Here is a 14,877-nt window from a genome sequence, read left to right as displayed (position 1 = left end):
TTTTCCCATGACCTTGGCAGTCTCAAGTAGTACTTGCCAGGAATTTTGTAAAATATTCATCATTTCTTAACAAAAATGTTTAACCTCTGGGATTTTTGAACGAAAGCCCTGGTAGACTTAGTAATAGTTTGTACCACCAATTTTCCACTCGTATATCAGTTTCAGCCTGGTGATTTTTTTTTAATTTTTGTTTTGTTTGTTATTCATTTATTTTTCATTGGAGAAGCCTGGTGATTGTTACTTTATTGTCTTATCAGTTTTAGAAGTACTTTAGAATTAAAAGTTGTTTTATGATTAATATTTATATGGTTTAATTTTGTTTAATATTGGCTTCATCTGTGTATGCATTTTACATTCTCAGTGTTGTCAGCTTGTTCAGTTTAAACCCCATAGAAAGTTTGTTTTATCTATTGTTTATCAGATTCGAGATGGACAGACAAACTGTTACGTGTTGAAGAATAAAGATTTAGAACAAGCTTTTAAAGGAGTTATTTACTTGGAGATGGACCTCATATATAATCCGGTAAGTCTAACTAGACTACCTCCCAACTTCCCTCTATCAAAAGTAAAAGGTAGCCAACCTGAAGAGATTCAAAGCACTATAAAATGTTTCAGAATTTTTACAGCTACAGAGAAAATAGTGTTTCTAAACTTAGCAAAAAAATCAGTGCTGGACAGTCTCATATTAATCCTGTTGGCCCAATAGAATTGATGGTGTGTAATTCTCAATAAATATAAATGTAAAGAAAAAGAAAAAATAAGAAATAAGAGGAAAATTAGGTTCTTGGCTTTATTACCTTTAATCTTCTTTCATTGACTATTGAACAGAAATGTTTTCAAGCCTCTATGTTATTTAACTATAGTTAGATGCTCTACAATAATGGATTGTATACAATATGTATACAATAATGTATACTGCAGATAATGTCTGCATTATCAGGACAAATAGTTAATTGAAAACAGCAGTAAAAGGAGGATTTTTTAAAATGTATCTTGCACTTTTAGCGTAATATAAAATGCGTGAATATATATTATTCCTGCCAGTCTTTAGGTGCAGGCCTGAAACCTTTTTTCTAATAGCATAGACTTACTTATTTTTAGTTCTACAGTGTATTCCTTGCATACATACACCTGTAACATCTATAATTTCTAATTTCAGTTTCTTGAAAGTAGAGATATTCTTTAAAGACACAGAACAGTCTGAATATGGAATCCCTGTAGGTTATTTTTCCATAAAATCATCACCTCAGTAGCAGTGTCTTTTTATTAACTGACCTTTCTCAACACTTTCCAGAACAACATTGATTTCAAGTCTTTTGATCTGTATTAGGGCTTCCCTGGTGGCTCAGCAGTAAAGAATCTGCCTGCAATGCAGGAGACACGGGTTCAGTCCCTGGGTTGGGAAGATCCCCTAGAGAAAGAAGTGGCAGCCCACTCCAGTATTCTTGCTGGAGAATCCCATGGACGGAGGAACCTGGCGGGCTACAGTCCATGTGGTCTCAAAAGAGTCAGACACGACTGAGCAACTAATACTTGTATAATATATCAATAATCTCTATAATAATTAAAATGCAGAATTACAATATTGGACAAAATTGGCATAAACAGGTTTACAGATTAGTGCGTTTGGTTCTGATGGACATATATTTCGACTGTTGGGAGCAGAAATTCCTGGCATGTGGGAACGTGGCTTACTTATCTGTGAGCATTCCTTTGTGATCGTATCAGCAGCAGGTTCTAGAATGGGAAGGGACAGCACAGGTTATTTAGTGGGGTCCATGAATATAAGATAATGGTGCCTTTACAGTAATTAGAAGAATAGCTGCCATTTATTACCCACCTACAATGTCTCAGGCTCAGATACTGTTTCATTTCATTCCCAGAAGAAGCCTGGTTCATAGCGATCATGAATGTCGTCTTATAATGAGCAAATGGAATTAAACAGGAGAACTGATTTGCTAATAAATGAGTGAGTTAGGATCCAGATGCAGGTCTTCCTGACTCTTATCCCTGATGCTACACTGCTGATTGTTTGCCTTGTTTAAGAGATTATTCATAGAATCAGTAGCAGGGAAGTTTAATACTTTATTCCTGGAAATGTTAGGACTCTGGGCACAGACTCCAGTATGGGGTCTGTTGTTACTTCCTCTTTTTCCCCATTTAACATTTCCCTTCAAGGAGAACCTATGGTGTGTGTTACACACAGATCACCCTTCATCTCCTGTTTTGTTCTGGCAAGGACTTGTATATAGAATATGCATACATGTAAAACTGGAGTTTTAGGAGGGAAACAGCCTTAAATTCAAAACCGTTAGTTAAGTAATATTCTAGTTGTCCATCTGACATAGAAGAAAAGGACTTGAATGTTACTTTTGAGGTTTTTCCCTTAGTATAGTCATTTGGACAAACCGTAAAATCTCTCTGACCCTCAGTTTATTCCCTAAAAACAGGACTAAGATGACTCACGTACTTATTTTTCTGGATCATTGAGAGGAAATGAGATTCTCTATGGGAAAAATATGTTTTTATAAGCCGGAAACTGATTTTCACATTGCAAGGTATTACTGGCAAAGGGATAGTTCAAAACCATGATGTGAAGGGAAGTTTGACGTTTTCAGAGACTTTAGTTGGAGGACTTCATGAGTCAATCTCTGCAGTGGTTTAAAAAAATCTCTTCAATTTGCAGCATCAGAAGAGTCCCCAAGAGTCTCTAGTTTGACCTCCATTCTCATCTCTCATGACAGTGATGTTCATGAAGTGAGACCCCAGAAGCCCTTGCAGAGCACGGGGGTACCCCTAAGTCTCTGCTCCCCACCCCTACCCCAGCCCTTAGGGCCAGAAGGTGTTGGTTTCTCGGGCTTCTCAGTCATTAGAGTGAAGTCCATCTCAATGCTTCCGTTTTTAACACAGATGTCTCTTTCTAGATCAAAGCAAGTATCCGGACCTTTACTCCCAGAGAAAAGCGGTTTGTTGAAGATGGCCGCAAGCTGTCCAAAAAGGTAGGTCAGGGCAGTAACCTGGCTTGTTGGGACACTCAGCACCCGCACCTAGAGTAGTTACTGCTCGTGACTTGGTCTCATTTCCTCCTCCCTCTCTTCACTTTCCCCCCCATCATCTCCCCTTTCCTCCCTAGATGAGGACTTGGATTGGGTTCGGTAAAGAAGGGAAGGACTGAGAACGTATCTGTTGATGATGCAGAGAGTGTCGGCCCTCCGCTCAGCCCTGAACTGTGTTGTAAGCAGGAATTCTGAGCGTCAAGCCTCCATAAACCTCCTGAGTCCTGGGCCCCTCCGCTCTCCTTCCATCATAGCCGTGCCCTTCTCCACCCCTGCACAGTTCAGAGAGGCATTTTGCTTATGACGCCCGGCATACAGGGAAGCCGGTGGCTCTTTCAAGATGTCCAGCCACAGATTCACCCACAGCTGTTCCTCCCGCTTCTGTTTTGCCTAAATTTGGGATGTACCAGCATTTAACCCTCTGTGGAATTAATCCTCACTCCCCCTGTCAGGGGCCCTTAATTCCTCTTTCATCAGCTCAACAGAAAGTGAAGATCGGGGCTGAGTCGAGGAAGTTTCACATTTTTCTTACCACGACCTTTCCAGCTCTTTTCAGAGCCCCTCCCTGTTCTAGTCCCAACAGTTCAGGATTTCACTCTGTACATACTGTCCCTCTTCAGTTGTGTAACAGCGTGTCCCCTTTTTAAAGTGTTTATGACTTCCACCACTTCCTGTGGGGTGAGCAGCTGGGGATTACATAAAGCAGTTAAATATAAAGGCAGCTTACCATCCTTTGGTTTCCCATGAACTTCTGGACACACTCGGGAAAGGCCTTAAACCTCTTCTGAAGGGAACATCCAAATGCTTTGTTTTGGTCTGCCACAACATTGAGTGTAATATTTATTTTGTGTAATCGGAATCAGTGGATTTATTATTGTTATTATTATTGTCTTTTGCTCTGTTTACTTGAAAAATTAAAACCTGAATTGGGGTAGGTGACATTGCTGTTTTTGCAAACAAATTGAAATGAATCTACCAACATCTGGGAGAAAAGACATTTCCTTTGCCAAACAGGACCTTCACCTTCATGTGGAGTGGCTTTGGGAGGTGGGAGCACAAGGGGATTTGGGGCTGAGGCCCTGGGGTATGTTAGGTTTCTCCCTTAGGGCCTCTCACCACTAAGTGTCACCAGATGGTTGCAAAGTTGAAACCTGTACTTGTGACTCAACTACTTAATCCTTCAAATGTCTCCACAACCTCCAAGGTTAGCACTCCTATGTCAACCTCATTGAATAAGAGAGGTTAAGAAACTGGCCCAACGTCACACAGCAAAGAGGTCGGAGAGCGGGATTCCCTTCCCGGAACTTGACTTTCCTGTGTTGCTCTTATTGTTCAGTTGCTCAATTGTGTCCAACTCTTTGCATCTCCAAGGACTGCAGCACACCAGGCTTTCCTGTCCTTCACTATCTCCCAGAGTTTGCTCAAACTCGTGTCAATTGAGTCGGTAATGCCATCCAACCATCTCATCCTCTGTCACCCTGTTCTCCCGCCCCCAGTCTTTCCCAGCATCAGGGTCTTCTCCAGTGAGTTGGCACTTCACATCAGGTGGCCAAAGGATTGCAGCTTTATAGACTTTTTCTTCTAGATGTGATGAGCTAGAATACATTTAGATTTCTATTAAAACTACCCAGTTCCTTCCAAACTAAAAATTAAACAGCACAAATCCTCACTCCATTCTCTCTTTCTCAAACACACACACACAAATTCACACATGTCACATCGCTGACGGCTGTATTTTTTACCAGCTCAGTTTTCTGCTGAACATTATTGAAACAGCCTGTTCTTCAAAGGAGCTATAAAATGCATTGGATTTTCTTTTCCTCCCTGAATGGTCATATTTTAAAAATGAATTCTAGAAAAATTTTAGGACTCCTCTTTATTGTTTTGTTAATTAGTGGCTATATAGAATACAATTCAAATAACCAAGCCATCTGATCTAAGGATAATAATTGAAGTGTGTAAATCTTGTTCCCTGTTTTCCATTTGTTAAAAATCAGATCTTATCCAGAGATGTAGACCGAGTGAAGAGACTCACCATGGCTATGTGGAATACAATACAGTTCCTTAAAAGCTGCTTCCAGTGGGAATCCACGCTGAGAAGTACAGTAGCATTCATGGTAAGGTTCCTTTTTTAAAAAAACAAAAACATTCAGATTATTTGCTCTGAGTCCCACATCCAAAGGCAGGTGGGTTTTATTATACTTAGATGAAACAGAATGGTGCACATTCAGCAAAGCTGAAGTTTATACCAGTAAGGAAACTCAAAAAATAAAGGATATACAGTCACCTTTCTAAAATATATTGTGTAGGAGACATAGGAGACTATGGAGGAGGTTTCTTTCTAAGTCCATCCTTATCAGATTTATCCTTGGGAATCCCTTAACTTACCCAACTCATGATTTAGTCACTCAGTCATGTCCAACTCTTGCAACCCCATGGACTGTAGCCCTCCAAGCTCCTCTATTCATGGGATTCTCCCAGGCAAGAATACTGGAGTGGGTTGCCACTCCCTTCTCCAGGGGATCTTACCAACCGAGGGATCAAACCTGAGTCTCCTGCATTGCAGGCAGATTCTTTTCCGACTGAGCCACCCAACTCATACTCATATACCATCTCTTGATAGGCTTCCTTGATAGCTCAGTTGGTAAAGAATCCACTTGCAATGCAGGAGACCCCTGTTCAATTCCTGGGCTGGGGAAGTCTGCTGGAGAAGGGATAGGCCACCCATTCTAGTATTCTTGGGCTTCCCTTGTGGCTCAGCTGGTAAAGAATCCATCTGTAATGTGGGAGACCTGGGTTTGACCCCTGGGTTGAGAAGATCCCCTGGAGTAGGGAAAGTTACCCACTCCAGTATTCAGGCCTGGAGAATCCCATGGACTGTATAGTCCACAGGGTTCCGATGAGTCGAGCATGACTTTGAATGCTCTTGTGGTGGTTGTAGTCATTGTTTAATCACTACATGGGTCTGTTTCTCTCCTTCTGTGCCCTTAAGTGCCAGTGCTTTTTGAAAAATGGCAGATGAAAAATCACATGACTAAATGAAGACTGCCTTGCTCTAATTTATGTTTTAAGTAAATCATTGACAGACTTTGGTATAAAAAAAAAACGTGTTCATATTCAAACCTCTTGAGTCATAACTGATGACTACAAGTTGACTCCACAGCACTGAGGAGAACCATGATGTCTGTGAAATACACTCTTATAATGCCATCGGCCCTTCCTTATGAGCCTGCTAAAATCACAGAATCTCAGACCTGCACGTGATCTTCACACCACCTGGGTGAACCACCGAGAGTCCCAGAATCTAGTAGGGACTTGAAAGTTATTAACAGCACAGTGTCCTCACTTGGCCTCTCGGGGGATCCTCCCTTGTCTGTAGAGGAACTTGTCATTGATCAGATTGGTAGCGTCGGGTGTGGGAGGAGAAAAAAAAGAAAACAGTCACTCAGCTGCTCTTCTTGCGCCTTCTGTGTTACGCCAGTGGTTCCCCGCCTTTTTGATACCAAGGACTTGGTTTCATGGAAGACAGCTTTTCTACGGACCAGGGGTGGATGGTAGGGGGATGGTTCCAGGATGATTCAAGCTTATCACATTTATTGTGAAGTTTATTTCTCTTATTACAGCAGCTCCACCTCAGGTCATCAGGCATTAGATCCCAGACGTTGGGGACCCCTGTGTGATGTCATTGACTTCTGTCCCATGTACAGGTCACAGTGTGACCTAATACGTGTGTGAGCAGTCTAGTCACGATTGTGGCTCTTCTCTCCCCTGTGTCCTATTATCTTCGGGCTCCTTCCTACCCACCAGGCATATCTGCATTAAAAAAAAAAAGTCCCAGAGGTCAGTGGGCTCAAAGTCACTTCCATTTTTATTATGCAAGCACTGTGCTGGCTCCATAAGAGGCCTTTTCTCAGCCACTGGGGCTCATTCTGTTTTGTCTTTAGTTAGTGCTAGTTTTTCATTGGTTTGGGAGGCAGAAGTTCTATGACGGCTGCAGCCTTGGCCTTTAACATACTTTTTCTTTGGTTTAAAGTTGCTCGACCAACTGGCCTTGGTACCACCATGAAGAAGGATTTCTTTAATCCCTATCTGACTTTGACTGGGGGTCGATTCACCCACTTTCCTTTCTCACGTTCCCCCGCAGCTGGGGGCTGCTCCTTTTCAGCCTCCCTGCCTCTGTTTCCCACCTGAATTTTCTTTACAAACTTTCCAGGGAACGTTCTCTGTGATTCTGGGCAAAAGAGGTCACTTACCACCACTGGTGTCTTCTCCCACTCAGCACCCGGGCCAGCCGCTTGGAAGGGGAAAGGGTTTCCTCTTTCTGGTTTCTGGCACTGGGATTTTTAGAAAAACAAGAGATCTGTTGCACTGGATTATGTAGGGGGATGACAGAAATGATTAATGGGCTGTCGGCGTGATCTGAAGAAAGATTACCACAAGTGAATAGAAGTAAGTTGTTTCATGGAAGGGGCTTCTACCCGGGAAGCGAGCCTTGGCAGGCGGGGACGGAGGGCACCGCCTGTAACCTGAGTGAACCCTCTATGCCAACACCACATTGCAGAGTCCTCTGCCAGCCTGGCTGCCAGGCACAGGCTGGCACATTGTCTTTGGACATCCCTCAGTCCCATGGAGTGAAAGATATAGGGGTGCTCTTCTAGAAGGTTTGCCAAAATGCGATTTTGCAGGAATCCCTTGGAGGCATCCAGGACTGTGAGACGCCCCACTGGCGGTGTGGATAGGGGATGTTTTCAGCTGGACATCACTGGAAAAATGCAAATTCAGTTACCAGTGATATGTGTATCCACTCTCACTCTCTCTGGGTTATCTTGAGAGCTTCACTTAGATAACACTTAATTTTCTGTTGTCCTTTGGAGTTTGACTTTCGAATGACTGTTTCACGTTGACCCTGACCAGCCAGGGCGGATCTCAAGAGATACTGCAGATGTAGACATGCGTATCTCCCTTCCCTAAGCTGCGGATGTGTGATTTCATTCAAGAATGTTTGTTGCTCCCATCATGATGGTCACTCCAAAACCATTTATGCTCCTCAACACGAGAACACCTAAAGAACATGCAGTATTAGGATAAAGTTTTAAAAATGTGTCATAGCCTCCGTTATTATTTATTTATTTTTTAATAAGATCACAGGTAGCCGAGCCTTCCTATTTTTCGGAAGACATTTTGCTTTCGTGGCTCTTACTTACAGACTTAACGTCAACTGCTTGTGGAGGACTGGTGAGTGAAGCCACACCTGGGTGCTGCCACTGGCCGTGTCCCTGACTCTGTAGGGCTCCCTTCAGGGTGGTCTTTCTGCCGAATGTTGGGTCCCCCGGTGACCTGAGCCTGACAGCGGGGAGGGGAGACTCTAATGCTGAAGCCTGGCTTCCCTCCTCCCATCCCCTCTTGGGAATACCATATTTGTCTTGTGGGGTATGGTACAAACATTCTCCTACAGTCTGCTGAGGACACACTTCTGCTCCTGGTCTTGATTCATCCATGTGATGCCTTAGTTCATGCTTCTTCCACTTGCCTTGATGTTACAGGGGCAGAATAATTTTTGTGCTGTCTGAAGCAAGGTCTTTTTTTTAAGTAATTTTAATTTCTTTTTAAAAAATGTATTCGTTGATTCAGCCCTGTCGGATCTTAGTTGCAGCATTTGGGGTCTTTGCTGTGTCATGCAGAACCTTTGGATGCAGCCCCTGAACTCTCTCGCTGTGGTGCTCGGGCTTAGTTGCTCCGTGTCTTGTGAGATCTTAGTTCCTCAACCAGGGATCAAACCCACGTACCTTGTGTAGCAAGATCTATCCTCTACCACTTTGCCACCACGGAAATCCCTGAAGCAAGGTCTTAAGGCAAGGATTTATTTAACAATAGGACTGCATGTAAAAGCCTGTCTCTGTTAGAAATTAGGATAAGTGCTATTTGAGGGTTCATTGCCCAGATGTGAAAAGAACTGGGTTGGTTGAACCAGTCTCCACTGGGGCTTGTCCTTCCCCTAGAGGTATAGCACTGCCAGCTAAGGGCAGAACCCTAGGAATTTTTGTTCACTTCTGTTTTGTCAGATAACATAAAGTTGCCTTACTAACATCATGTCTGTGTGTCTATTTTCAGCTGATAAAAAGCAGGAATGTTATAGGATCATGTTTAGGATATTCTGGCTGTTAATTTTAAGACTTTATGAAAGCAACTCATACATTTTCTAAGGGATCCTGTGGATGTGTATATGAATATATCATATCTTGTTGAAAGCAGGAGTTAAAGGAAAGCAGCCTGTTAAGATCTAGGTCCAGAATCACAGGAGAAAAAGAAAATCTAGGTCCATGTGGTGTCCAGTCAGATGAACAAACATGAGAAAATTTATCTTTTTAGGCTGTCTAATCATCAACCTACCCCACGGGGGATGAATCCCCTCTCCACATAAGATGGGTGGTTCTATTCCCCATACTAAGAGAATAAAATGATCTTTAATTCCTTGACACCTGCTATGTGAATGTTGCTGTATACTGTTTAATTCATTGTTATTGTGAGAAGTTAACTGTGGACTTTTCCTTTCATTTTTCTTGAAGTATAGTTGATTTACAATGTTGTGTTAGTTTCAGGTGTATATCAGAGTGATTCAGTTACATGTATATATGTCTATTCTTTTTCAGAATTTTTTCCCTTATAGGTTATTACAAGATACTGAGTATAGTTCCCTGTGCTATACAGTAGGTCATTGAATGTGGATTTTTTTTACAGCAGTCAAATTCTAAATCACATTTCTATAGGCTCAAGGGTTTTTTTGGCTAGGATAATTAGGGGAAATCTTGCTTATTACTGCTTTTGAGTCTTTCTCCTTCCCATAAGTTTTCTAGATTTTTTTTTCTTACTATGTTATATTTTCTGAGCTTGATGTGTTTTAAGTTAGTTAATTTTTTTTGCTCAGAATTTCACAGTCTAGTTTCTTCAATTAAAAGACAAGTTCATATGAGATGTTGGCTTATTGACAGAGGCCACATGTAGCTGAAGCTTCATGTCTAGAAGAAGCACATCTGTATATTTCCATGTGAATGGATTTTTAAAATATACATGGTGTTTCATATACATGCTCATGATCATTCCCAGTCACAGGCTTTGAACTCTAGGGATAACTAATGGCGCATGTTGCTTCAGTGTTTACTGCATGTCAGGTACCGTCCTAAGTATGTCATAAAGGTTCATTCATTTAGTTCTTGCAAAAACTTGCAGCTGTAGGTGCCAATTACAGTATTTCCTTCTTTTTACAGATAAGAAAAATCAGCCCATGGAAGTTAAATAAAGGTTAATAATAAGGTGATGGAGCTTATATGCTTTTAAGAGGCAGAGCTGAGTCCTTGCACTTAACCACTGGGCTACACTGCCTCTTATATATGCCAAAGATGCAGTGGTTGTAGTCTTTGTATTTCAAGGACCCTTGTTTCCAGGATCCTTGTCCTTAGAGCCAAATAAACGAATTGTGGTCCTTATTTAGATAGATAGATAATGACTCTTCCCAGGTGGCGCTAGTGGTAAAGAGCTTACCAATGCAAGAGAGGTAAGAGGGTTGGGTTTGATCGATGGGTCAGAAGGATCCCCTGAAGAAGGGAATGGCAGGCAGCCCACTCCAGTATTCTTGCCTGGAGAATCCCATGGACAGACAAGGCTGGCAGGTTACAGTCCATAGTATTGCAAAAAGTCAGACTGAAGTGACTTAGCACCACACAGTCACATGATGACTCTAGGAACAACCATATGAGTCACTTCCTATATGTATCTAGATATTATGAATGGGAGTTAAGCCTATCCCAAGATGGTTTGGGAGAAAGAAACCATCAATATATGGGTAAGAATAATTCTCTGATAAAGTCATTATATTCACAAGAGCTGGAATAAAAGAAGCGAAAGGTGGAAATGTCTATAGCATCTTTGGGGAACATCCCCGACTGTGGGAATCACATGCTTATGACATCCTTGGAATTCAGCTTCGTGGTCTGGAAAACCTCCGTGCTTGGTTCTAGACTAAACCCCGTAGAGGACTGAGTTATCTTTTCCCACTTTTGGAGGAAGCTCTTAGATGATGTAGAAAGATTTTCGAGGGGGGGTGAAGAGTGAAAAGAAGTAAAGGAAGGAACCATGGAAGAAGTGTGTTCTTTTCAGATTTTCTTCAAGTATTTCAAGTTGTTCAGAATAAGGGCTAGGAGTCAAGAAGAGTGACTATCTACATTAGTAAATTATTATAGAATATCTTAAAGCAATAGCTTTCAGAGGCGTTAGCCTAATTTTCTAGTGTGGGAGGGCCCATATTTCTAGTGTATATTCCCATGTCTAGTGCAAATTATTATCTGATGATAGTTAAAAGGAATTAAATTTTTTTAAAAGATAGTTTTGTATCTTGATACTTACATTGTACAGTCATCTTTTTGTTTTTCTCTTAGGTAACTGTATTTTACAAGCACCAGTATTGTCTATAAAAAGACCTAAGGTTGTATCATGGCATAAATGCATTGATTTTTTTCATGTGACAGAAAATATTTACCTGACAGTTGGCATCATCAGAAGATTATTTTAAATAGCAAAGATCTCCCAATGCTGTTAAAAAAAAGTTGCATTTATATAGTTTTGTTTTTCCATCAATCTTTCAGGCACTTACCTCTTGTATCAGGGAGAGAAGTCTATGGGGCATCTTTGATGGATTCCTTATTTATTAAATTTTTACTTGGATCTTTGATGTTAAAAAGCAATCTAAGTCTACCATATATCAATGAGTATCTTCATAAAGCTATGCTTTTAACATCTGTGACTTTTTCCCTGTATTTCTTGTTGTAAGAAACCAAAGAATTAATTCTTCAGAGTTGACAGGTCCTGCAATATGATATATAACTTAAAGCATCAATCAACCCCCCCCCACAATGAGGTTAAAATACAGTTCTCCACTTTCATACTGGTAGCTTCTACTTAACACATACAGAATTCTTAGCTTTTAGGGATCCTATAATTTTGAGAAGTGTGAAATGATTTCACATTAAAACTGAAAAACAACAGCAACTGTAACAAAACAAAAGTTTCCATCATGCATGAATGTGTGTGCACACACACACACACACACACACACACACACAGCCCTGAGAAGCAGAGGGCATTTGGGAAGCAAAAAGTTACACTGCTGAATGTTTTCTGAGAACAGTTTGAAAAAATTTCATGAGACCTGGAGAAGTGCCCCTTTTGTCGCCCACAAGGATTCAGATTAAATTTACTTTGGTGCAAATGACTACAATGGATGTGTTGTTTTCAGACCGGCCTATTAAAATAGTGCTGGTCATAGTGTCGAGCACAGCGAACTCTGCTCAATGTGAGGGGGCGGCCTGGATGGGAAGGGAGTTTGGGGGAGAATAGATGTATGTGTACGTAGGCCCAGTTGCTCTGCTGTGCACCGCAAGCTATCAAAACCTTGTTAATTGACTATAAAAAAAAAATTCACAGTTACAGTCACCATTTTGTCTTGGAAAAAAAATTTAGGCATCTCAAATGCTACAAAAATGTATACTTATATGCAAAAATCTCTAAATATATTACATGGGATGCTTAAGATATTTGCCAGTTTATTATTTTTCTATTTAACATGATCTCCAAAATCTTCCTTTTCACAGAGGACTAGCTAACATACTTTCAGAAATACCATGAAGTTCTTTTTCAGCAATTTTTTTCATAAGAACAATCCATTATTGTACATTGTGATTGTAATTTTTTACAACATAATTGCACCTTCTATTGACATCTTCTCAGGCATTAACTAATTATGCCATTTAATAAAATTACAGTAATTGCATTAAAAGATTATCTGCTGAAAATTTAAAAGGACACTCTTAGCTATTTTAGCATATTTCATGTTTATATTTTCAACTTCATAATTGAATTGCATTTTCAGACAGAATTCTAGCTATACTGAATGAAATCAATTGGTATTTTGGAGCATCCCAGTTTTGACTGGTAAGCATTAGGTCTTAATTTTTTAAATTCTGGAACAGCATATGTTGTCAGCCTTCACATGGCCCTGTGGGTAATCGGTGAGTGGTTCTAAGCTGGGTGCAGCCCCTGATGGGAACTCTCTTGTCTCTGCCTACTGCCTTTTCTGCACTTTCTCTTGGGAGGTATTTGTAAGCACACTTTCGCCTTCTCTGAATTTTCTGGTTAGGGACGGTGTTCTTTGCAGAGTCCGGAGAATTCAGTCTAGTTCACTCTGCTGTCCAGAGATACCCTCCTGTTAATTTGAACTTGATCCTGACTCTCGGAACTTAAATCTTAGAGAAAGAAAAGACTTCAATGTCCATGTCACTTCTAGACCCGGGCCATGTTTCACAGCCTCCTTCAAGCTTGCCCATCTCCCTCCGTCCTTGATTCCCTCTCTCCTTTCCCACAACCATTGTCTGTCCAGTGTTAGATACTGAGATGCAGAGATGAAATGATCATAGTAAGTCTTCTGTCCATCTATCCTGGGCTTCCCTGGTGGCTCAGTGGTAGAGAATCCATCTGCCGACACAGGAGATGTGGGTTCGATCCCTGAGTCAGAAAGATCCCCTGGAGGAGGGCATGGCAACCCACTCCAGTATTCTTGCCTGGAGAATCCTGTGGACAGAGGAGCCTGGTGGACTTCTCCAGTCTACGGGGTCTCAAAAGAGTCGGACATATCTTAGTGACTAAACAAACAGCATCTTCCTCTCCTCTTTCCTTCTCTCCCTCCCTCCCTCCTCACCCCATCCCCCTGCATCCCAGCCTCTCCCCAGCATCCCTTCCCACCTCTTTTGCTGCTCCCTTTCTGTCATTCCCTTATCTTCCCTCCAATATGCTCCTCTTATACTTGAAACCAAAGTGGTAACCTTTGAATTATTAAAGCACACCATAAGAGAAATTAAACTTGCCCTTTAGAGAGAAAATTAAGTAATAATCACAAGTATTTTTAAACATATGAAGTGAGCTACAAATGTGGGTAGGAATTGTTAGCTGATATAGCTATTGGGAGGCTGGGTGTTGCTGCCCTAACTCAGAGAAAAACTTCACTGAAGTGGGTACAGGTGTGCACACACACACACAGTTGCCGTTTCATTGCAGAGGTTGTGAAGGACCTGTTTGAGGATGGGGTTGAAATGCAAAGCATTGTCTTCTGTGTTATTTAATTAATGTTTAGGAGTCAACTATCTCTAGGGCTGATGAATGTGCTTGGAAATGCTGAATGCCAAATCATCGAGTTCTATCTTTCAGGCTATGATAGAACTTTTCATGTTTGACCTAATAAATTATGTTCTCTATATCAAAAAAGGGTTTTATTTTAATATTTCAGGGTAATGTCATATGCTTAAGAAATCATTCAGTGTAACTTAGCCGTATGATTGAAGGATTGTGTTAGGACATTGTGAGCTGTGGACTGAATGACGGAGGCCCAGTCTTGTATCTGTGTACCCATCCTTACTGCTTATCTCGGTACTGAGTATACTGCAGGCATCAAATCAATGCTTCTTAGAAGAGTACTGGAACTCATGCACACCATCTGTTATCAGATACTGTTTGAGTCCAGTTACTATTCTGACCATAGCAACCTGTGACCCCACCAGAGGGTGAGATTCAGAAACAGCCCAAAATAGCTTCATTATAATCTTTTCTGATGTACATTTTCTCAACTTTTTCTCAACCCTGTCCACAGTGGGGTGGGGACTGGTGCTAATTTGCAGCTAAATGGCCACAAGACATCGGTAGGAAAACTGGGGGAGTAAGAGGGGAACTGGCAAATCTCTAACCCAGATCCACAGCCCCTGAATCTGCAGGGATTTTA

At 41.3% G+C, this 14,877-nt stretch overlaps 1 protein-coding gene across 2 annotated transcripts in view; it reads left to right on the top strand.

Moving 5' to 3' along the window:
• MCTP2 (multiple C2 and transmembrane domain containing 2) overlaps positions 1-14,877 on the top strand; it is a 192,831-nt gene that overhangs the window by 108,205 nt on the left and 69,749 nt on the right. For both annotated transcript variants that reach the window (XM_065906033.1, XM_065906034.1), the window contains 3 exons: positions 422-523; positions 2,925-2,999; positions 5,054-5,173. In XM_065906033.1, the coding sequence (XP_065762105.1) occupies positions 422-523; positions 2,925-2,999; positions 5,054-5,173 (297 nt within the window). The remainder of the gene's footprint in view (positions 1-421; positions 524-2,924; positions 3,000-5,053; positions 5,174-14,877) is intronic.

Source organism: Muntiacus reevesi, chromosome 15 (assembly GCF_963930625.1).
Source record: "Muntiacus reevesi chromosome 15, mMunRee1.1, whole genome shotgun sequence".
Lineage (NCBI taxonomy): Eukaryota > Metazoa > Chordata > Mammalia > Artiodactyla > Cervidae > Muntiacus > Muntiacus reevesi.
Note: the sequence above shows the minus strand (reverse complement) of the source record. Positions and strands in the feature narration are given on the sequence as shown.